The sequence below is a fragment of the Mastigoproctus giganteus genome, chromosome 2 (genome assembly GCF_048544385.1).
Source record: "Mastigoproctus giganteus isolate SK-2022 chromosome 2, ASM4854438v1, whole genome shotgun sequence".
NCBI classification, from domain to species: Eukaryota; Metazoa; Arthropoda; class Arachnida; order Uropygi; family Thelyphonidae; genus Mastigoproctus; species Mastigoproctus giganteus.
Window position 1 is genome coordinate 4,290,690 of NC_143576.1, and position 24,573 is coordinate 4,315,262.

Genomic DNA, 24,573 nt, shown 5'->3' on the forward strand with positions numbered 1-24,573 from the left:
ATGGATGAGTATCGTAGTTTGCTTACTTTTAGAATTCCACCTCATGTACGATTTAAGTTATATAATGCAAAAATACTGTTAGTTGATGACCTAACACATTTTACACCTTTGGAACTTAAGCAAGGTATAAAAATTTAAGATTTTATTTATTAATTAGTCAAACTTGTTGCCTGATTATATAATACATAGTGAAAAATTTGTAGATTTTTAATGTAATGTGTTTACCATCAACTAAAAGCATAAATTTTTGTGATACCCTCATTTGAGTCATGCAAAATGTATACAGTATAATTCTGCCATTTGTGGAGTTAACATTCCAGAAAATGTCTCCAAATTGTAATTTCGTGAAAAGCGAGTTTAATCCGAGAGCACACGTGTACTGTCAGATTACTCAGTGAGCCCAGGAAAACAATACAAGTTAAAAACATACATTGACGGGGTTCCTTGAACTTATTAATTCTCGAATTCTCCGAAATTACATACGTCATTTCGGAGAATTCGAAAATTAATAAGTTTTCAATATTATCAATAATAAAAACAGGTTGGTAATTCCAGAGCAGGGAATTTCAATTACGTATTATGAGTATTTGATTAAGTAGGGAAAATAGAGAGAACCCTTGAAAATGAAATTTTTTTTTTTTTTTTTTTTTGTAGAGCCTGTTCGTCTTTTCACTTTCAGCATTATTTTAATTCTGAACAACTACTTATCTGTATAAATCTCAAATCTTCCTTTTTTTTTTTTTTTTTTACATTAACCCCAGGGGCTCACATCTGGTGAGTTTGGGCTTGGCACACCTTGGGTCCTGAGCTGGATATCATCATTCTTCTCTTTATTGGTGATTCCCTTCTACTTCTGACACACTCACTCTCTCTCTCTCACACACACACACACACACACACAGGGTAACTCAGGAATTTTTTTTTGGCTGGTGCAGCATAAGCCTCAGGCTTCCTTGCACCATATGGCTAATAATAATATCTGGAGTAGTGCCCCCAAAACCTCTATCGATATTCTAGACTCTATTTAAAGCTGCCAGTGAGGCCAATTGATAACCCATATCTTGTGATGTCTCCCCACTCTGTCTCATAGACATTCAGTTTCTGACACATCTTTTCTATAAATACTTTCATGGTCACTTCTTTTGAATTGGCATCTGTCATTCTTCCATACTAGTCTGTACATGTGCAGTAGTTAGTTAGCATCCATTTATTGTCCAACTCCAAACTCGCAGAACCAACTTTTCCTTGTTTTCCTTTCTACTTCTGCTCTCCGGAAAAACCTTCCTTCATGTGTATTTCCTGAAAATTATAATCTACAGAAATTCAGTTGTAATGTCAAGAAGTTTCTTCTGACTTCTTAACCTGCAACCCATGCACAGTACCAAGTACTGTAGGTTCTAATACCCTTCATGTTTGAGGTTTCATAAAAAACTTTCTTTTGCATAAATCATTTAATTTAAACATACATATATAAATTGTGATAAGAGTAGCTGGAATAAAATATATATTTATTACACAAGTGGAAAATGCATTCAGTTGTAAACTAAGCACTGTTAATACAACAACCTACACCAAAGTAGTCACGTGCTTGGAGTCTGATATTGTTTACTCACAATCTCTCAATTCTGTGAATAGAACATAATGACCACAATAACAAGAAAAAGCCAATGTAATACTGCAAGTGAAAGATTTTATTTTGTTAATAATTTTTTTTTACCAGAATTGATACCTTGTTTGTACTTTGGGGATATTGCCTTTTAAAAAGCTTAAGATCAAGACCTCCCCAAAATAGATTGTGCTAAATGATGAGGAAATTCATAGAAGTAGTTACGTTGTCTAGTTCCCAACAGAAGACTTCACTCAATTGTAACAGCTGCTGACAAAATTAAATGAAAATCAGCATTTCACACCATTTAGATTATGAAATTAAAGAAGAAGAAAAAAATTAATGCCTTTATGATTGGTGATTCCCTTCTACCTCTCTCCCTCTCTCAGGATAATTTCCCATCCAATACTACTCATGTTTAGAATTCTATGTCACAACTGGTGTGTTAAACTTTAGCATGATTTAAACAGAAGTTACTTTTCCTTCTTCCCAAAAATCCATAAGCAGGTACTTGTGATTTTTTTTTTTTTTTGTTATTGTATATTTGATTTTTTTTTTCCTTGTATAGTTAATTAAAATATATAATGACCATTTGCAATGATGCTTATTTCAGATACTGACATAACTTTGGAAGAAGCAACAGAACTTTTGGAGTTAATATTTCCACACAGCACAGAAAAAAATGATTTTAATATATTGTCACTTGCAGTCAATGCATTTGAAATGCTTCAGAAAGAGCAACTAATTCCTTCCATTGTTACCTTCTGTCAAAATTTGGATGAAGTTTTAGGAGGAGGAATACCGTTAACAAGAGTAACAGAGCTATGTGGAGTTCCTGGAATTGGAAAAACACAGATGTGGTGAGTGAAAATTAGTTCTTCCACCCCCATTATGCCACCTTTTTATATATTTATTATTGAGATAAATTAGCTACCTTTTTGATCATATTAAAAAGGTATAGAGCAGTGTGATACAAGTTCCTTAATAGAAATGCTGGCGCTAATATTTGTTTTAAACTGATACAATTTTAGGTGATTGTTCGAGGTAATGAAAAATATTACTATCAAATTTTCTGGATCCAGAAAAATGTTGCTTTGCTGCCTTGAGGATTTTTTTTAAGAAAGGCTGTTACCAAAGAACCTGAACCTGCTAGTGATAACAAAATGATTTAGAAACACATAGTGATATCATGAACTAAAAGGTTTTGAGTAACTTTTTGTCATTAGCCAAAAACATAATTCTAGTACACACTTTAACTAGGTCAATTTTCTCAGTTAGAATTGTGTACCCTTTAATATTCCATAAATATTGTAATTCAGTTCATATCCAGCTTTAAGAATATATCAAACTTGAAACAATTAGAAAACCACTCACTGACAATTTTGTCAGAGCATAGACTTTTGAAGGATAGAGTTTTGGTTACCAAAACTGATGTGTTGGTAATTCTTCAGATGTGTGCTGTTTACCTACTGACACCACCTGCAGACAGGATAGAGTTTAGAAAGTTACAAATAGAATAATCAATAACTGTCAATGTAATGCATCCCTACTGATGTGTGCAGAGACTTAAACCTCAGTCAACAGCACGAAAGTGTACAGTGCCCCCTCTCAGATAACCTGAATGCAGCTGGCCTGTGCCTACAAAACTCTTCCCTAAAAAGAGGAGCCAACCAACTTGACTATTTTAATAACAGGTAACAATACCCTAGAAGATCTTTCACACAAGTTGAGCTTCAGTGCTGACTATGAGCCATTTAACTTCCTTCTTTTAGTCAAGCACTACATCGCTGTTAGCACTCTTTGGCAAATCAAGACTGTTGTCAGCTTAAATTTTCTGGATCTAGAAAAATGTTTCTTTTCTGCATCTTAGGCTTTTTTTTTTTTTTTGATAATGCTGTATAAGCTTGCTTTCTTGCATCATTTGCCACTACTAATGCAAAAATGAGATCGTGTCTGACCAATATAATTAGCTATTATAATTCTGTAACAATTAAATAGGATGTAAAAGATAATTTTGACATAATATACTTTGATTTCAGTAAAGCTTTTGACACCTTTTTGCATAAAAGGCTACTGTACAAACTGGAGCATTGTTGCTTTAGAAGATTGCTGCCATGGATAAAGGGTTTGTTGAGCACCAGGAAACAGAGTTAATTTTTTATGGCCACTGTTCTTCATGACATTATAACAGTAATTAGCGGAATCTCTCAGGATTCAGTGCAGGCCCTTTATTATTTTCAATATTTATTAACAATACTGATGAAGACATAATGCTTATTTTCTGACTTTGTAGATGATATGAGGGATGGGAGGGTGGTTAATAATAGGCATACTACTGAAGAAGACAAAAAAATTAGGCAGATGGACTGACTGCCCTTTAAGGTTTTACATTTATAAATGCTTGGTATTGCCAGTTGATGGTACCAGACTCAACGTAGTGGAGTGCAAAAAAAGACCTAATAATAGACATGATACACTCTGAGTTGTGCAGGCAGGCTCCCAAGACAACACGTGGCTTTTTGTCAGTGTCATGCAGGAATTTTTCTAGCAGTGACAAGGTGGTGATTATCTTGTTATCAGTGTTTAGTCTTAATCTGGTGTGCTGCAAACAAGTTTGAAAGCCTCATTTTAGGAAGGATGTTAAAGTTGTTATAAGGGTGCAGAGAAGAGCAACCAGATTAACCATGAGTAGAAAAGAATACTGTCACCAAGAAAGACTTGTGCTCTGTAAATCAAGTGCCTGGAAACTAGGCACTTGTGAGGAGACATGATTGAAGTGATCTAAAGTTTTAAATGGATGGAGTAAGCTAAATGCTGATGAATTCTTACCCTTTCTAAGACAACACACAAAAGGGGACATAAATTTAAATTGAAACAAAGGATGGTTACAGGATAAAAAAACTCTTCAAAAATTGTTTACACTTTCATATTGTATAATTCTTGACTGTTACTCTATTTGTATGTTTTATTTATTATTAATCAACCTTACAGCCTGTGTCTGGCCATGATGGGCTTGTAAACATTACTTCAATTCAATTTTTGTTCAATTTTTCTTGTACAGTGAAGAGTATTTTTGATGTGAAAACGTTTAGTGGTATCTACTAAATTTAGGACTGAAGTAAAACCAGTTGGTCACAAAAATGCGACGTGGAAATGATGCAAATTACTTCACTTCCCAAATTCTGCTAATGCAGTCACTAACGTTGATTTTTGATGTGAAAACATCTAAATTTCTGTCTGACAGGCAGTGTTTGGCCCGTTGGCGAAAATGTGAAACAGAAATCATGCAAATTGCGTCACTTCCTAAATGATGCTAATGCAGTCACTAACATTGATTCGGTAGAGTAAGTAGTGGGCATGAGCATAAAATGTTACATTGTTATTTCAGACTAAAGTAAAACCGATAAACAATTTAAGTTGAACGAACATTTACATCATTTAGGAAGTAGTCATTCCGTCATTTAAGAAGTAGTGGGCATGAGCATAACCTCATCCCACTACTTCCTAAATGACGCTAACTCAGGCAATTCAGTAGAGTAAGTAGCAGGTGTGAATATAAAACGTGACATCATTCATAACTTCAGTCTGATTTTGAAACAGTTCTGATTTTTGTCAAAGATGTTTTCACTCTCATAAGGCTTTCATGCATGTGGGTACACACACACACTTTTTTATTTTATTTTATTTATTTGTGCAAAAAGTGCTTTCAGCTGTAGAATAATATTGATTGTCGGAACAAACTTCTATCTGGTGTTGTCAAAGTAAGTAGTTAGAATAAATTTAAGGAAATATTAATAGAAAAATTGCTAGAGGGATGTAGATGAATTTTTTTTTTGTTGATAGTGTATGTGCTTGATTCTTTGCATCATTTGCCACTACTAATACCACTATGATCCTTAGGCCTTCTCTTGTCAAGCTGTTCAATTAGTTAATGATATAGACCTGCTTTCTTTGTTGTAGGGCTTCAGAGACCCATGATTCTTAATCATAATTTCCTTCTTTCTTTATGTTAACCTCAGCAGCAACAAGTAAGTGCCTCTTGAAATTTTATAATAATTTTCTATTTGCTAATGACACAGGAGTCAAATTGTTTTCTAAAACATTTGCTGTAACTATATGTAACCTCAGAAGTTTTATAAAATTGAACTATTATAGTGTATTTATTTTACAAAATAGAGATTAGGGAAACAAAAATAATGTATTAAACAAGATATGAAAACACTTATCAATTTTTAGCCTTTTTTAAATAAATTTTTGCCAAGTTAAAAATTGCACTGCAAAAAATGTTCTGTGTGTCTCTTATAAATTCAAGTTGAAATGAAATCAGTTGTATATTAGGAAACAGCAATGATTTATTTTTCTTTATGTATCATGATGTATTTTTTCTTTCGTGTCCTTCAAAACATTAATTATTCTGTGGCAGAAGGATTTCACTTATCCTTTATGCTATAGTAGTAAACTAATGAATAAAATTTATAAGTGATTTATAAGTATTTATTCATGGACCCTTCAAAACATTTTCAAGGACACTTGCACATATTTATTTTTACTTATGTAAAAGGCTATTTATGTCATTGTCATAAAGACAGCTTCAAACTTGTTAAAAAGGAAGGAAGAAATATAGTCTCTGAAGTATGCAGATGTTAATTACAACTAATGTTAATTTTCTTTTAAAAACAAATGCATTTATAAAGCATGTGTATTATTGTTAAAAAAAAAGGAATAATTTAGCTAATCTCCTCTATATTTTCTTTATATATACTCATGCATTATTATTAACTAATTCATGGTTGGTTGGTGCGTTGACTGGGGATTTATTTGGCGCATCAGCATCTATGGCCAAAGTGTGCCAACTAATTCATGTTTATGATGGTAAAGAAGTGAATAACTTTATAAGTTTCATTAGTTTTGCTCCACGCTGAATATTATATTAACATAACCAAGTTTTGTTTTCTTACTGCTGTTGTGCACAGATGTGTGAGGTCATTTGTTTTCTTGACAGCAATATTTGGATAGAGGAGAAGTGGGAAATTAGAATATGGATTTAAGTTAAAAGTACTGATTCAGTTTTTCTGGTAAAGGTTTACTGAAGATTATCTTAATGATAATGATTTGTTTTCACTCTGAAGGAACAAGTACTGCTTCCAATGTTGACTTATTTATCTCAAACAAGTGCTCTAAATTCTTAGAATTTCACAGAATTAGAGTTGTTTAATTATAGCTTTTTGAAAATTATTTAATGTGGTTATGGAGGAAAATTTCTTTCCTAAATTTTATCCTCTTGGATAAAAGTTATTAAAGAAAAATCTGGAAAGCTCTTACTTTATAAAAAGTAAGAGCTTTCCATATTAAATCATAAAGCAGTGTATTTTCTCTCAATGTTGGAAAAACTAAAAGGATTAAAATTTTTGCTTGTGGCCACCCTAAAATACTTGGAAATCTAATTTAAAGTGGATGCCATTTAAAACTAAAGAAATAAGAAAACCAAATCAAACTATTCTAATGATTTGTGTATATTGTCAATGTATTATTTAAGGTTCATTTATTATATGTCAGACATATTTGCTTTAGGTATGTTTGATTTTAAGATGGTAGTCACCTTATTCGTAGTAAAAACTTGTAAATTTTCAGAATCTGTCCTTTGATCAGCATAGTTTATTTATTTATATATATATATTTGTTAAAGAATAGCTTAAGTTTTCTTTAATCAAATTTAATTTTGCAACTACTTTTGCTCATGCCAATGGTCCTTGAGGTTGTCACAGACATTCTCTCAGATATGCCAGACAAGCTGTACTTGCTACCTGGGAGTCTAAAACGCTGATGGAACTGATATTCGGGTGACACTCAAGTCAAGTGGACCCAATTTCGGCGAAGTCCGGACGGTCTGTGACAACCAAATCCTCTGCTTGCACCTTCACGATGGTGGGACTGTTAGTAATCCTGGGTATAACCTCCATGCACAAGCACATGGTGGGTGACCACCCAGGTGTGAACCAACGTAAGCAGGGGTCGAGGTGTGGCGCCCACACCACATGGAGGAATGCCGCCCCTCTATGTTACCAGGCAGTACTAGGTGGTAGATGACTCTCATCAACCGGTGAAATACCACCACTTTGCTTATTGGAGGCTTGAAGTGGTGGAACCCATGTTTAGTCTCTAGAGCTAAGTTCCGGTCAACCCTTCCCTATCTCTTCCATCATGCAGTATGATTGATGACTTTTGAGGTTATGATGAACGTTGTGGCGAGATCCAATATTCCTTACATTTCGAGGGTACAGCTCTAAAACGGTTTTCGCAGGCCGGCCGCTAGTTAGTACACCGGACCGAACCTATTGGTAACTTTCTAGGAGGCTTCCGGATCAGCTAGTGTATAATCTTGCTACCTCTACTCTGCCAGATAGTGACTGGAGGGAGTCCGAGTAGTGTGTATGTGGTGAGCATTGTCGAGGCCACGTTATGTCAAGGATCTGGGTATATTCTTCCCACATGTACGCCATATCCAAAAATTTCATTACTTCATACAGCATGTCCCACCCACTTTTTCTTACTATTGAATACACCATGAATTGTCAAACTAATAGAACAAGCTTATCTGCGAAAAGATCTAAACCTCCCAAGGATTTCCTAATTCATTTCACAAATATACGTGGTCTCAATTCTAATCTCAACGATGTCCATTTCCACTTGCAGTCTGCCAAACCCCATGTACTTTTTCTGACAGAATCTCAGTTATCGGTTGATTCAACTACTGTTCATCTCAGATGCCCAAATTATTCGCTGTATGATTCCTTTCGCCTCAAAGGTGGTACTTGTGCATATGTCCGTTCTGATATTCCCTGTCAGAGACTTGGCAATTTGGAATCTCCTCTCTTTGATCTTCTCTGGCTTAAAATCTCTCTACCTCATTGTGTCAAATTCATCTGTTGTCTCTACCGTTCTCCCAACTCCACTAATCACTTGAAGCTCTTTGACTTCCTCTCGTTGCAACTTGACTTTCTCCAGTCCAACTTTCCTAACAGTGAGGTAATTTTCCTTGGTGATTTTAATGTTCACAACTCCAGCTGGCTTCCGTTTTCTAGTCACACCGACCCAGCAGGTCGAGATGCTGAGGCTTTTGCAATTACTAATGACCTAGCACAGATTGTTCATTTACCTACAAGAATACCGGACAATCCGAATCATGCAGCCAATACGCTTGATCTTTTTCTCACAAACAACCCTTCTAAGTACACGGTCGAAGTGAGAGGTCCTTTAGGCACTTCAGATCACAACTTGGTGATTGTCTCTTCTCCAATGGAACCTTTATCTCATGGCTATTCCCAACCTCGTATTGTTTGGCATTACAAGAATGCAAAATGGGATGACCTGCGAGACTTCTTTTCTTCTTTTCCTTGGTCGGATTACTGTTTCAAAACTCCTGATGTCAACGTTTGCTCAGATCGTGTCAGTGAAATTATTCTTGCAGGAATGGAATCCTTTATCCCACACTCCACTTTAAAATCTCGTCCTTTATCTAAACCTTGGTTTTCCAATAAATGTGCTAAGGCTGTTCAAGAGAAGAATGTTGCATATCGTAATTGGCTTGTTTCTAATTCTTCAGTTTCATTTTCTGCCTACACCAAAGCTCGCAACAATTGTAAAGCAGTTATTAATCAGTCCAAACTAGAGTTTGAACAGGCTAAGAGTAGAAAACTTGCTTCTTGCCCTAATGGTAGCCGAGCATTCTGGCCTCTTGCCAAAGCTATTGGCCGCAACTTTTGCCCATCTCTGCTTCCACCTCTGTCCAAACCAGATGGTTCTGTTGTCACTTCAGCCAAGGATAAAGCTGACCTGCTAGCATCCCATTTTTCTACCAGCTCATGTATTAATGAACTTGGTAAAACACCTCCCACCATTCCCAACACGGTCCATTCAATGCCTCCTGTGGTCTTCCGTCAAAAGGATATCAGAAGGATTTTGATGAATCTTGATGCTAAGAAAGCTCCAGGTCCTGATGGTATTTCTCCACTTGTTCTCAAAATCTGTGCTCCTGAACTTACTCCTATTCTTTGCCGCCTTTTTTCACTTTCTTATTCCAAAGGTGTTTTTCCTTCTGCTTGGAAATTTGCTCATATCCAGCCAGTTCCTAAAAAGGGTGACAAATCCCTCCCATCCAATTATCGTCCCATTGCAATTACTTCTACTCTTTCTAAAGTAATGGAGAAATCAATTAACCGCCAACTCTTAAACTACCTAGAAACCTTCCGTCTGATCAACGATCGCCAGTATGGATTCCGTCGGTGTCGATCCACTGGTGATATTCTGGCTTATGTTACCCATTTATGGACTACTTCAATGGAAAGGTTCGGTGAAACACAAGCAGTTGCTCTTGACATCTCAAAGGCTTTCGATCGTGTTTGGCATAAAGGTCTTCTAAACAAGCTTCCATCTTATGGTTTGCCAACTGTTTTTAGTAATTGGTTATCCAGTTTTCTCTCTGATCGCTCACTGAGGGTGATGGTAGATGGCTCTCTGTCTTCTAACTTCTCCACTAATGCCGGTGTCCCCCAAGGTTCAGTTCTTTCCCCCACTCTTTTCCTCTTGTATATCAATGACCTTCTTCCATTGACTGGAAATCCTATCCATAGTTTTGCCGATGATAGCACATTGCATTCAACTTTCCATTTTGAGAAACCTTGCCCTGCTCAATCAGCTTCAACTTCTCGAAAATCTGCTACCAATTCCTTAAATGCCGATCTTCAGGTAATTCTCCAGTGGGGCAAAGACAACTTAGTTGATTTCAACCCTTCTAAAACTCAGTCTTGTCTTATATCTCGCAAAAAGGATTCTTCTGCTCCTATGCTTATCTTTAGTGACACTCCAATTTCTAGGCAAAAGGATATACAGTGGTACCTTGGATTACGAGTAACTTGGTATGCGAGTGTTTTGCAAGACGAGCAAAAATTTTTAATAAATTTTAACTTGATAAACGAGCGAGGTCTTGCAATACGAGTACAGTCAGTCCTCGTATAACACGTGTTTAAACTACACGAATTCGATCATACACGATTTATAAATAGGGGAACGTTATCTTATATAACACGAACCGAATTCGCTTATGCACAATTAGCCTTTGTGTTTACAAGAAATGGCAGTCGAACGCAGAATCACCCCAACCGAACGCAACCCGATAGGAATGAAGAGAAGATTTTGAAAATGTATTTATGGTTTTTTATATCAGTGAAGGGGAAACACATTTCACCATAATAACGTAAAAACCAACAATTCCAGCTATCGGTATAACTGCAAATGCAATTAGATCGAGTTTACTACCAGTTTATAACAGATTCCACTAGCAGGAACGCAACTGGAAATTGTTTTTATTGTTTTATGGTAGTAACCCCTAGAAATGTGCTTTAGTAAAATGTGAGGTGTTAATAGTGTATCTCTGCCTTTATGGTGTTGTTTATTCAGTTGCTACACGCGCGCAGCTTTGTTTATGTGTATCAAGCGTGCCTCCTCGTTTTGTAATAGGGCGAGCGATGAATGTGATTTCCGTGAAATCCTCAAAAGGAGGCAAAAGCAAGTGTCATTGGAAAGATTCCTTGTTAAAGTCGCACAAAAAGAAAAAATCAACAGATAGCAGTGATTCCGTTAGAGACAGTGAAAGTCGTCCTACCCAATAATTAATAAATTCGATTGCTTTATGTATATTAAATTTAAATATTAAAAATATAAAAAGGTATGTATTTTGTATTAATCATTTTTACAGTATATGAATATTTTTGAGTTTTGGAACAAATCATCTGGGTTTCCATTATTTCTTATGGGGAAATTCGCTTTGATATACGAGTGCTTTGGATTACGAGCACGTTTCCGGAACGAATTATGCTCGCAAACCAAGGTACCACTGTATCTCTTTTGGGGATTACCCTGACTTCTAATCTCTCTTGGCACAAGCACATTACAAATATTGCTTCCTCTGCATCTAAAAAACTTGGTTTTCTCTTTCGCTCTCGGCGTTACTTTTCTTCCAAACAGCTGCTCACTCTGTATAAATCGCAAATCCGCCCTGCCATGGAATATTGTTCCCACATTTGGGGTGGTGCCCCCAAAACCTCTCTCAGGCTTCTTGATTCCATTCAGAAGAGGGCAGTTAGGTTAATTAATGATTCATCTCTAACAGAGTCTCTCCACTCGCTTTCTCATAGACGTACTGTTTCTGCTGCATGCCTCTTCTACAGATATTTCCATGGGCACTGTTCTTCTGAATTGGCTTCTATAATTCCCGCTCTCTCTTTCAAAACAGTCCGAACACGTGCTGCCACCAGCCAACATCCATTTACTGTCCAACTTCAAACCCACAGAACCAACTTTTCATCTTCCTCATTTATTCATTCAACTGCCGTTTTCTGGAACAACCTTCCTTCATACGTATTTCCTGAAAATTACAATCTACAGAAGTTCAAGTCCAATGTCAACAAATATCTTCTTTCGTCTTCTCAACCTCCAACCCAAGCACGGTACTAAGTACTATAGGTTCTAATACCTCTCGTGTTTGGGGTTCACATAAAAAAAAAAAAATTGAAACTTCACGCTTCAGACTTGTGTTGTCTTTGGAACCCCTTTTCAGTCACTTGGGAACACCTAAAATATAATTTAGATAAATACTTGAGTTTATTTTGTAATTCAAGAGTGTAGTGCTTTGTGAGAACCTGATTTGATTGTAACTATTCCTTGCAAATCATTGCTGCTCTCTTCCCATATGTGTTATGATTTGTTTTGTTTCAGGGGAAGAGATCCAGCAATCCATAAGATTTTAATACTGTAGATGCAATTGGTAAGGTTTTAAATTTAGTTGGACATACTGACAGACTGCATTGTAAAATAAAAGTCTCACTGAAAAAGTTAATATTTCAGTGGTAAACAATATACCCAGGGTATATTGTTTACCACTGGTTAATTATCATTGTTTTAGGCTGATTTCCTTATAAATCAGAATTCATGGGAATTATACTGCCTAACTATTTTATTAGGACCATGAGCTAATAACATATCAGGTTGCTGTTGAACCAAATTGCTGCTCTGACATGATGTGGCTTGATGTCAACAAGGTATTGAAAAATGACACAAGATATATTGGACCATTTATGTAACAGAACAGTCCTCAGTTCTTGATTGTTGTTTGCAGATGATTGTACTGGAAAACATAACCTTTCTTGTTCATCTCACAGATGCCTAATGGGTTTGAAATCTGAGGATTGTGCTGATAAGAGCAGATGCTTGAAGTCTTCATTGTGTTCCTCAACTCACTCTTTCGCATATTTGTCATGGTGGATGGTTGAATTGTCATCTTGAAAATACCACTGTATGCAGGAGTAAACATGCAGTATTTAATCTGATCCATAATCCTCTTCAGATATATACTCTCGTGGCGCCTCCATAGCCAGGTGGGCCAGGAGCAGCAGTGTGTAGCACACGCTTCTTGATTAGACCGGGGTTCAAGCCCATGACCACCAAATACGGAGGATGCAGAAAGGTCAGGGAATGACCACTGCATATCCCTGGAGCAATATGGCCTTAGTTGCTAATGCTCCTAAAAACCAAATAACAACAACAACAATATACTCTGGTGCCCTCCATTGGAATCATGCAATCAGTTGCATATCATGGAAACATGTCTTACGCCATTACATGTCCTCTTCCAGCAGCCTCTAGTACCAGTTCACTCTATGGTTGTTTTAATGTTTCATGTGACTTCCATCAGTGCTGAAAAGTGAAATTTGGGGGACACTTGTCAGATCACACAACTTGCCTCAATTCCTCGTGCACCCATCCTTTGTGTTCATTGCATCAATGCAGCCATATTTTTTGGTTTTTATCAGAAATCAATGATTTCCATGAAGCTCTTTTAATGCATTCTACATGGGGTTTGTATTCTGGTATTTTTGCACGATGCAGCTGCTGATGCTTTGTGATGTTCCTGCATTAAATTCAGATGTTAATTTTTCCATCATTTGCCAGCAGGAACAAGGAGGTGATTATCCCATTATATAAGGCAGTGGTTAGGCCACATCTTGAGTACTGCCTACCCATCTGGAAGCCTCGTTTTAGGAAGGATGCAAATCTGTTAGAATGGATGGAGAGAAAAGAATGAGCAATTAGTGAAGGGGAACAAAAGGGTACTATTACCAGGAAAGACTTCATTTCAGCACATACAGTGGCAGACAAAAAAGCTACATCACTTGTGAATTTTGCAAATAATGTGTTGTGCTGCATTGTGGGTTGCAGAAATGTTTGAAACGCATTTGTTAGATGGGATATATATCTCTGTGAATGAAATCAAATAAAAAGACTCCACCTGATATACTTAATGATATGCCGTAAATATCTTCCCAAAGGGTAAAATGCATAATTAATGAAAATATGAAAAATCATGCAAATGGCAATCATGACAACCACACGTACATTTTATTACATTTACGTGTACAGACTGAAATGACAAGTTAATGTAATAGTATTATGTACTGTAAACCAGCAAAATAAGTCCTCAATATTTTGTTGTTCCTCCTCGAGCTGCAATTACAGCCTTGCAACGATCTGGTATAGAGTTAATCAACTTCTGGATATACGGTTGTCCAATTTGTGGTACCACACTAGTGAATCTTACTTGTTGGCTCCTTCTGACGACATCATATACCAGCAATTTTCAATAGGGTTCAAATGTGGACTGTTGACCGCCAGTCCACACTGTAATGCCAGTCATTTCTGAGGTATGACTGCACTTTAAGGGAAAAAAACGAGGGAAAACATTGGTGTAAATATGTTTTAAGCCTTGCAAGACAAGACAAACTCATCATTAAATCAAAATAGCTGTGTGGCAAGGTGCTGAGTCCAGTTGAAAAATGCAGTTTTGGACGTCTGTGTGGTGATCCCTAATAATGGGTTTCAGGCACTCCTCGACAATAGCAGTGTAGGTTTCTGCATTCACCATTCTGTTAATAATTCGCCCCACCCCTTTGCTTGTTATGCATCCCCAGACCATCTGACTGGCGGAGAACTTTACAATTGGTGTTATGCAGTCAGGATGGTATGCCTCAGATTTTCATCTTCTGATATATCGCTTTCTGTCGGAGCTATGCAGGTTGAATTTTGATTCGTCAGAAAAGATGACGGTGTCCCATTGCTCTTTTGTCCATGAAACATGCATTTTAGCCCAAGCAAGTTGCTTCTTTCTCATTTGTTGGGTCAATAAAGGCTTCTTCTTGCACCGATAGGCATGCAGACCACATTCCGAAAGCCATCTTTGGATAGTTTGTGCACTTGTTTCAACACCAGAGGCCATCTCAAAGTCCAGTTTTAGGTCAGGAGCACTAGCATAGTGATTATGAAGGCATACCTGTTTCAAATATTGATCTTGTGAAGGTGTAGTTACTCTCTTACGGCCTGATCCAGGACTTCTCTTCACATCACTGGTTTCACACTTTAATTTCAGCACCTGGGATACTGTTAACTGGTGGCAGACTATTTTGTCAGCGATTGTGCGCATAAAAAGTCCTTCCTGCGACAGAGCAACAGCTACACTTTTTTTCTTGGTGTCAACTGAACATACGGAGCCATGCTTACACCTCCGCAAAACAAGATGGTAATGAGCATGTATACCATTCCAACGCCGTATTTATAGAAATGGCTGATGCAATTACTGTCTGATGCAATAGAAGAATTGTCTGATACAATAGAAACGTTGTCTGATGCAACTTTTGCTTTGTGACAAACAAAATGACTGTAATCAAACAATATCTTATGTGCTACAAATGTTGCTTTTTTTAAGGTGATGCAGTTTTTTTTTTGTCTGCCACTGTAGTAGCACCTGGAAACTAGGCACCTATGAGGAGATCTGTCGAGGTGTTTAAGACTTTGATGGATTTGAATAAGCTAAATTCATTTGCATCTTTACTCTTGCCTAGACAACACACATCACAGAGCATAAATTTAAGTTAGGAAGGCTGATTGTAGGATAGATATATGGTAAATTGTGTATTCAGCCAGAGTTTAGTTATTTGTTGGAACAAACTTCCAACATTGCATTGTGGGTAGTTTGAACAAATTTAGGGAAGAAATGGAGAAATTATTTGAGGCAATGGACAGGTGGTGTGGGAAGTATTTATTATGTTACTTTTTTGTGTATTTTTTTTTTTTCCAAGCTTGCTTCTTTGCATAATTTTTCAATGCTAGTAAAACTTGATAATCTACTCGACATTCAGCACTTTGCTCCATCACCTTACCTTTCTGGCCACAGTTCAGATGTTCATTGTTCATGGATGTTTCCAGGATTTTTCCATTTGTTAGACTTGATGACATTATTCTTTGAAAACTCATTGCTACTATTAGCACCTGTTAAATGCACTGATAGTCATATCTGTTTGGAAGTCCATATGATTCTGTCTGTTTCTCCATTGCCATTGAACTTATTTTGGCCACTAATTGGATTAATAGTGCTTTATAGCACTTTGCAGAACACAATGTGAACTCTTCAATTTGCATATTTTTTTTTGAGATTATTGCATGTAGCCAAAATCTCCATGGTCGTAATATAGTATGACAGTATATGTTGAAGAAAAAATAAGTTGCAAAAAGTTATATGTTTAAAGGTTTATCCAGAAAATAGTCTTCAAAGTGACTAAAATTGCTTTTGAGGAGAAAGCAAAAGCAATATTGTGCATCAATGTTTTAATAGTCTTGAATATAGATAAGTAATTCACCGTGTCCTCTATGTGTAAAAAATTCATATTCACTGTTACAAAAATAAATATTGATGGTAAAAGAAAGTTGTGTTTCTTCTGTTAGTCCTGTAAGGGTTGTTCAGATGAACCAGTGTTTTTGCAATAAATAGATGGGATATGCATGGAAGAAATGACTGCACCTGCAGAACAGATAACACTGTAGGACTGGTATAGATGTCAGGTATACAGCAGGAGTCAGGAATAGGAGTTTGGGGGCTGTGATTTACATGAAAATGTGTCCAGAGTGCAAAATGCAAAAGCGCCTCCGTAGCCAGGTGGGCAGGAACAGCAGTGAGTAGCACACGCTTCTTGATCAGACCGGGGTTCGAGCCTGTGACCACCAAATACAGAGGATGCGGAAAGGTCAGGAAATGACCACTGCATATCCCCGGAGAAATATGGCCTTAGTTGCTAATGCTCCTAAAAAACCAAATAAATAACAACAGCAGAATGCAATTTTTTACAGAGCATGAACAAACAATGGACATTTATCACCATATGTTAACCATCTGAAGAGTAGATTTTTCGAGTGAGGAACGGTACCCATTTCACGTGGATTTGTGCGTGAAACACTGGTAACCCTCATATAACACGGTAGTTTGGTTCCTACAAAATCTCGTGTAATGCGAAACCGTATTATACAGGACTAAGAACCACAAAAAGGGGGGGGTTACGTTCCAAAAGCTAACAAAAATGCCCCCTTTTTTTTTTTATAACTATCGGAAACTTAATTTTTATAGTAGTAATAACTTAATTTTTATAGTAGTAATAACTTAATATTTTAACTTTATTTTTATAGTAGTAGTAACTTAAATAGTAATAACTGAACAAACATCTTACCATACAAACTGTGATACTTATATGTCAGATAATGTACATTCATTTAATTTTCTTCCTCTTCATTGCTGCTAAGCACCATCTCTTTTGCAGCATCTAGATTTCATGTACCTTCTGCTCTCTTTAAAAGTCACAATCTGCACTTTTCGAAATAACAATTATTTTTTTATGGTCTCAAACAAGCACAAGTTAAATAGCACAGGGATCTCTCAACAAAATTCAGTGGACCCCCGCTTAAAATGATAAGTGAAAAAAAGAATATTTTCCAGTTAGCAAAATAAAAATAAATTTACGCTTACATACATAGCTTAATTAATACGTACTGTAATAGACTTTTTTTTTTTTTGTAAAATTTAAAACAGTAAAAATGATTAGCAATTAATAACAAAGAACACAGCCCTGCACAAGTTGCAGCAAACACAATATGCACAAGTGAGATACGGAGTAGAGTTTCTGAAAATTTATTTATGTTTTTTATATGATTGAATATTTCATGGAAGGGGAAACATATTTCACCATTATAGTGTGAAAACCCACAGAATTCCAGCTATCAGTACTATAGCAAATACAAGGAGATCAAGTTTACTACCTGTTTTTATAATTGATTATACTAACGGAAAAGACCAATAAACCAGAAACTGAAAATTGTTTTTATCGTTTTATGGTACTGACCTCCAGAAATGTGCTTTAGAAAAATATCACGAAGGCGATAACAACTAGCGAGTCAACAACAAGGATTCACAAAAAAGAATGGAAATGTTGGAAATTACATCTAACATAATAGCAGGGTTTTCCCAGCACAAAAGCTCAAAAATACCGTGTTATGTGAGATTTCCAGCAATTCTCAAACCATGTTAGAGTGAAACCTCGTTGTAGAAGTACCGTGTTGTGCGAGGATTGCCGCAATTTATCAGTCGTGTTAGAGCGAAACCGTGTTGTAGAAGTACTGTGTTATACGGGAGTTGCCCATATATGATATTATCACAAGAAGTACATGAGCATCTGCTGAATTGAATTGTAAGAGTGGTGAATCATGGTGCCATCACTGTAGTGCAGACACCAAATTTGTGAATTGTTAACGAAAGCATATTCTGGCTCTCTTCCTCAAAAATAAAAAAGTGCATACCACAATTTAACTTTTTCTTTTTATTAGCATTAGTTGAGGCATATGATGCAAGAAAGCAAGCTTATACAACATCAGTCAAAAAATAAGCCTTCTATTTCACCCATCTGGTCACTCGAAATGTTTGTCTAGTTTAGCCTTACATTTATTTAAGCTATCAACTTCCACAACAACAGATGGAAGTCTGTTCCAGCAATCAACTACCCGCTTGATAAAGGCAAACTTCCACACATCTATTCTACAACTGTCTTTCTTCAGTTTGAATCTATGCCCCTTCAGGTTCTTAATCTGAGCAAGTGGAAGTATCCCATCAGCATTGAGCCTGCTCAAACCATTCAAGGCCTTATACACCCCAATCAGATTGCCTCGCAGGTGCCTACTCTCCAGGCACTACAATTTGCAGAACTTAAGCCTTTCTTCATAAGCACACCCCTTTGTTCCTCACACTAATCTTGTTGCCCTTCTCTGTACTCGTTCTAGCAACTCTACATCCTTCCTAAAGTGAGGCCTCCAGACCTGATTGATATGGAGCTCCCCAGTAATGCCGCTGTCAGTAATAAAAAAAGTTACCAGTCATTTGGTGTGCAAATGAAGGGTCATGGGTTACAATAATGTTGTTTCAAGATTGGTTTCAATCGTATTTTTGTTCAGCAGTAGAGGGATACTGTAGGCAAAATAATTTAACTTTTAAAGCACTACTACTACTGTTGGATAATCCTCCAGGTCACCCCGATTCTTTAAGTACTTGAATGAAAATGTGAAAATTTGCTTTTTGCCACCAAACACTGCTGCCGTTCGAGAGACTCTAGGATATATGCAGCCAGAGGAGCTTAGTGAAGGCCAACTTATCAACATAAATGAGGAAAGTGGTTGTGGCGAAAAGGATGAAGATGTCCCAGAGGAAGTGATGCCGGCAAAAAAACTTCACATTAAAGGAACTCTCGGAGAAATTTCACGACATTGAAAGTGCAAAGGATAAAATATTGGAAGCTGATCCAAACTTAGAAAGGAGTATGACAATTCACCAAGGCATAGAAAAGATGCTTGCTCTGTATCGTAAGTTATATGGTGAGAAGAAGGCATGCACTGTTCAAACTACTCTTGATAAGTTTACAAAGAAATAAAACACTTTAATTTTCAGTGTTGCTGATGTTTTAAATTACAGTGTACTAAATAAATATTAATTTTACTATTTTTTTCATTTCCCTATACATTTATAACCGACAGTAAGAGAGTTTTTAATGTTTTGACAAAAAATTTTTAAAGGTCACAGAACAATCGTAATTTTTCCCATTGATTATTAAGATCACTTTGCATTTGCATGGTTTCAGTTTGCATGGTCATTTTTACTGTCTCGCACTACCGTGCAAAGCAAGGACTGCCTGTATATTCATTTGATACTATGAATTACTTCATTTTCAGATTTATTTCAAAATTTGAAAATTACATGTATTCTTAGCTTCAAGTAGTCGACTACTGAAACGAATACCACATTGTGTGTTATCATCTTTCACATGCCAAAACAATAAATATTTCAAAAACATATACCGCTGCACTCTTGTACAACTGTAGACATTTATAAAACTATTAAGAAGGCAAATAACATTGACCTATAAATAAATATATAATTCAAAAATTTGTACATATCTAGGTACTTGCAGAAGAGCAGGCATCTTGAGTGGATACTGTTTCAATTTCTCATTTTTGTTATGTGAAAAGAATAAATCTTTCTAAAACAACTCATGAAAGGCTGCAAATATTTATAGAACTGGTGGGAAGAGTGAAAGCAAGTCATCTTGAACTAACAGACAAACACATTGTCAGTGACTGTCTGGTCCAGTGCCACTCTTAAAGCATAAAGCCAAATAGTTATAAACACCTTGACATGTCAACCAACAGACCCTTGCAATTTTTAACAGTTCAGAAACTGTCAAAAAATCATTGCATAAATATTGGACTGAAAAGTTGGTCTGTATTTAGGACACTAGAAAAAAATTTCAGATTTTTATTCATTAAGGGATGATGTAAGAGCATTATTTTTGAGAGGCATCAGGAGACCTGCCACCACCACCACCATCAGGTTAAATGTTTTCCAGCTTACAGTATCCAAAAGTTGGTATGTATGTGATACTCAAAAAAAGGTTGAGAATCTTTGATATAAATAATTTAGTTTTCATTCTTTAAAAAAAAAAAAAAAAAAAATTCATTTAAAAACTTTTCTACTAAAAATTTAAAAGAATTTGTTTTTGTTGTGATCATAGCCTCCAGTTATGTATAGATGTTCAACTTCCTCGCTTGCTTGGTGGAGTAGAAGGAGAAGCTGTCTTTATTGACACTGAAGGTGGTTTCCTGGTAGAGAGACTAATTGAAATTGCCACAGCTACAGTGGAACGTTTCTGCCATAAGACTCCAGACCTCTCTGAAAATGGTACATTGGTCACTTTTTCCATAAACTGTAATCACTTTGAGTTCTTTTGGAACTACAGCTTTCAATTATATTTCAGTGTGACTAGATGAGATTTTAAACTCAGTGAGTTCTTAGATTAAATACATTAGAAAGCAGGAGAAGTTGGTAATAAGTTCATCAGAGGAAGTCTCCATAACTGTTGTCAACTCTCATTGTGTTAGAGTATCTACACCCACCACCAAAAGTTTCGAATCAGGTTTCATTTTTCTTAATTTTCAAAGTTTTTATTAACATAGGACTATCTTGTTTATCAATTTTTATTAACTTTTTTTTTTCTGTTATATATAAAAATCAAAAATCAAAAAATATTCAAGAAATTTCTAGAATATTCCAGAAAGATGTAGAAGACTCCTGAATGTGGTAGAACACTGTAGAAGATTCCTGAATATGTTAGAATGTTATAGATGATTCTAGAGTGCAATAATATAAATTGAGGAGTATTAGCTGTAACTTATAAAATCAAGCACCCATCATTCAGAAAGAGTGTTTGGTGTAAGTTTTGTGTTTTGAGATAAACATGGCAAGACATAAGGAACTAAGTGTTGAAAAAGAAGTGCTATTATAACTCTGTATAAATAAAATTATTACATGAGAAGTACAGTATTGGCAAAAAACTAGGTGTTTCATTTAAGAAGTACAAACTACCATTCAAGGAGACTGGCAGTTTAAAAGACAAACCACTCGGGATGACCATGCATTACAACAGATGCACAAGATAAGACCATAGCACTGATTTCTAAATGGAATTGATGACTTACTGCACCCGAAAGCTGAGCTGAGAGTTCAATAGGAACAGAGAAACTCCTGTGTACATCCACTGTAAAACTTTGTCTTAAACAAGCAGGACTTCATGGTCATAAAGTAATCTGAAAACCCTTACTAAAACTGGAAATTCAAAAGAAACAGTTGGCTTGGGATGAGAGCTACCAACACTGGACAATTGAAGGGTGGAAAAATGTATTGTGGACAAATGAATCCAAATTTGAAATTTTTGGATCCAAGCATAGTTTGTGAGACAACCAGCTGAATGAAAAACGGTGCCACATTGTTTAGTGCCTACAGGCAAGGCCAGTGGTGATTCCATCATAATCTAGGGTTGCTTCTGTTTTCTGGAGTGGGTAACATTGTCATCAGAAATTAAGGAAATTTTAAGAAAAGAAGGAATTTTAAGGAAAGAAGGCTATAAAAACATTCTTGAATGTGATACAATCCTCTGGACTTCAACTTTGTGGAAGAAATTTTATGTTACAACAAGACAATAACCCCAAGCATGGCTTTAAGCTGTGCAGAGACTTTCTAGCAACTAAACATTGCAAATTATGGTATGGCTATCCCAGCTGCCTCAAACCCAATAAAGCTTTGATGGGATCATTGAGACTGTCAAGTCTATGAAGTCTGCCCATCTTCACAATAATTATGGGAAAGCATGCAGATCACTTGAAATAATGTTAGTCAAGACACTATTATAAAAATAATTGCCAGAATGCCATCTCTGTGTAATGTAGTGATAAAATCTTGTGGAGGATATTTTGATGAAAAATCAGTATAGTTGCTAATATTAATCATTTCAATATTTTTGCTGTGGATTTTTCAATGCTTAATAAAAAAATCTTAAAATACTTTGTAGCGCATTGTATTTTTATATTAAACATATTGTCATAGCTAATTTCAAAAAAATAATAAAAACTTATCATATACTGTGATTCCAAACTTTTAGGCAAGAGTGTATATTCCGTTGAATTCCCCAGTCACTGACAAGAGTGTGAGACTTTATTACATATTTTGGGCTAGTAAAATTAAATATATTTTGCCTTTTCATTTTGATAATTTATAATACAAGTCTATAATGTCTTTTATTGTGAAATATTAAGATCTAAATAATTTATATGTGAGGCACAAGCTAAAAGTTTCTGGGCTGGAGCAATAAAATTAATTTACAGTTACATTAGTCACATGTTGGCATTCTCCCCTCCAGAGTTTGTACGTTGATCCAGAGCCTCTTCCACTGTTTGAAGCATCTCTGGAATTCCCATTTTGTGATGTGGTCCAATGCTTTCTGTAATTCTCCATGATGTATTTGAATCTTCATCTTTTTAATTGGATTTTCATTTTGGGAACAGTAAGAAGTGCCGGGAGGCTACATAAGGAGGGTGTGAGACTGAAACATTGTCATGATGCAGGTGCCAATCCTGAGTGTGCCATTTGTCTGAACTTTTCACCCGACATCCTTCCTCAAATGGCTTAGGACCCCAATGTAAAACTGGTGATTTATAGTTTGGCCAGGCACAAGGTACTCCAGCTGAACAATTCCCTTATTGTTGAAGAAAACAATGAGCATGCTCTTGACATTTGATCTGACCTACCTTGCCTTTTTTTGGATGTGGAGATGAGCTTTTCCAGTAGGAGGACTGCTACTGTTTTTTTCTGGATCATAACCATAAACCTGCTTTCTCCAATTGGAAAGTGGAATATAGTGTGCTGTAATTGCCAAAACTATGAACACGATTTCCAGTCAGCAGGAAATCCTATCCATAGGAAGTCATTAATATATAAGAGGAAAAGAGTGGGAGAAAGAACTGAACTTTGGGAAACACTAGCATTAGTACTGTTTCCCAAAGTTCAGTTCTTTGGGAAACACTACTAATTTATCATTAGTAGAGAAGTCAGCATTAGCATTAGCATTAGTAGAGGCATATGATGCAAGAAAGCAAGCTTATTCAGCATCAGCCAAAAAAAAAACAAAAAAAACACACCACTCCCATTTCACCCCTCCGTTCGCTCGAAATACCTGTCCAGTTGAGCCTTAAATTTGTTTAGGCTATCAACTTCAACAACAAGTGATGGAAGTCTGTTCCACCAACCAACCACCTGCTGGCCAAAGGCAAATTTCCGCACATCTATCCGACATCCGTCCTTCCTCAATTTGAATTTATGCCCTCTGAGCTGATTATTCTGAGCAAGATGAAGAGTCCCATTGGCATTGAGCATGCTCAAACCATTCAAAGCCTTATACACCTCTATCAGATCACCTCGCCGGTGCCAAGTCTCCAGACTCTGTAATTTGCAAAACTTAAGCCTTTCTTCATAAGAGCAACCCTTTGTTCCATTCACTAATCTTGTTGCCCTTCTCTGTACCTGTTTCAGCAGCTCTACATCCTTCTTGAAATGAGGCCTCCAGACCTGTATACAGTACTCAAGATGTGGCCTAACCATTGCCTTATACAAGGGAATAATCACCTCCTTATCCCTGCTGGAAAAATTCCTGTATGTCATTGACAAGACACCATGAGCTACTCTTGCAGCTCGTCTGCACTGCTCAGAGAACTTCATATCTGCCTGCACAATTACCCCCAGGTCCTTTTCATTCTCCACCACTGTCAGTGTAGTACCGCAGAGTTGATACGTTGCTCTGGGGTTACTGTTTCCCATATGTAGTACTTTACATTTGTCAATGTTAAACTTCATTTGCCACCTCTCAGCCCATCTGTTCAACCTTTCCAGATCCTGTTGCAGCAGCATAGCGTCAGTGGTGTCCTTAGCAACCCTGCCAACCTTTGTATCATCTGCAAACTTGGACATTAAACTTGATATCCCATCATCAATATCATTCATAAACACCGAAAACAACAACGGACCCAACACTGAACCCTGAGGAACTCCACTAATAACATTAGTCCACATTGAGCAGTGTCCATTGATTACCACTCTCTGTCTTCTGCCACTCAACCATCCCCTTATCCATAGCAGCAATTTGCCTCCAATGCCACACTGCTCC

The 24,573-nt window shown here is 36.5% G+C and overlaps 1 protein-coding gene across 1 annotated transcript in view; it reads left to right on the forward strand.

The window, feature by feature from the left end:
* The window catches only part of LOC150089126 (DNA repair protein RAD51 homolog 3-like), a 98,177-nt gene continuing 73,604 nt past the window's right edge, over positions 1-24,573 (forward strand). Inside the window, exons 1-3 of the mRNA XM_090390340.1 lie at positions 1-124; positions 2,220-2,466; positions 20,593-20,759. Coding sequence (XP_090246466.1) covers positions 1-124; positions 2,220-2,466; positions 20,593-20,759 — 538 coding nt within the window. The remainder of the gene's footprint in view (positions 125-2,219; positions 2,467-20,592; positions 20,760-24,573) is intronic.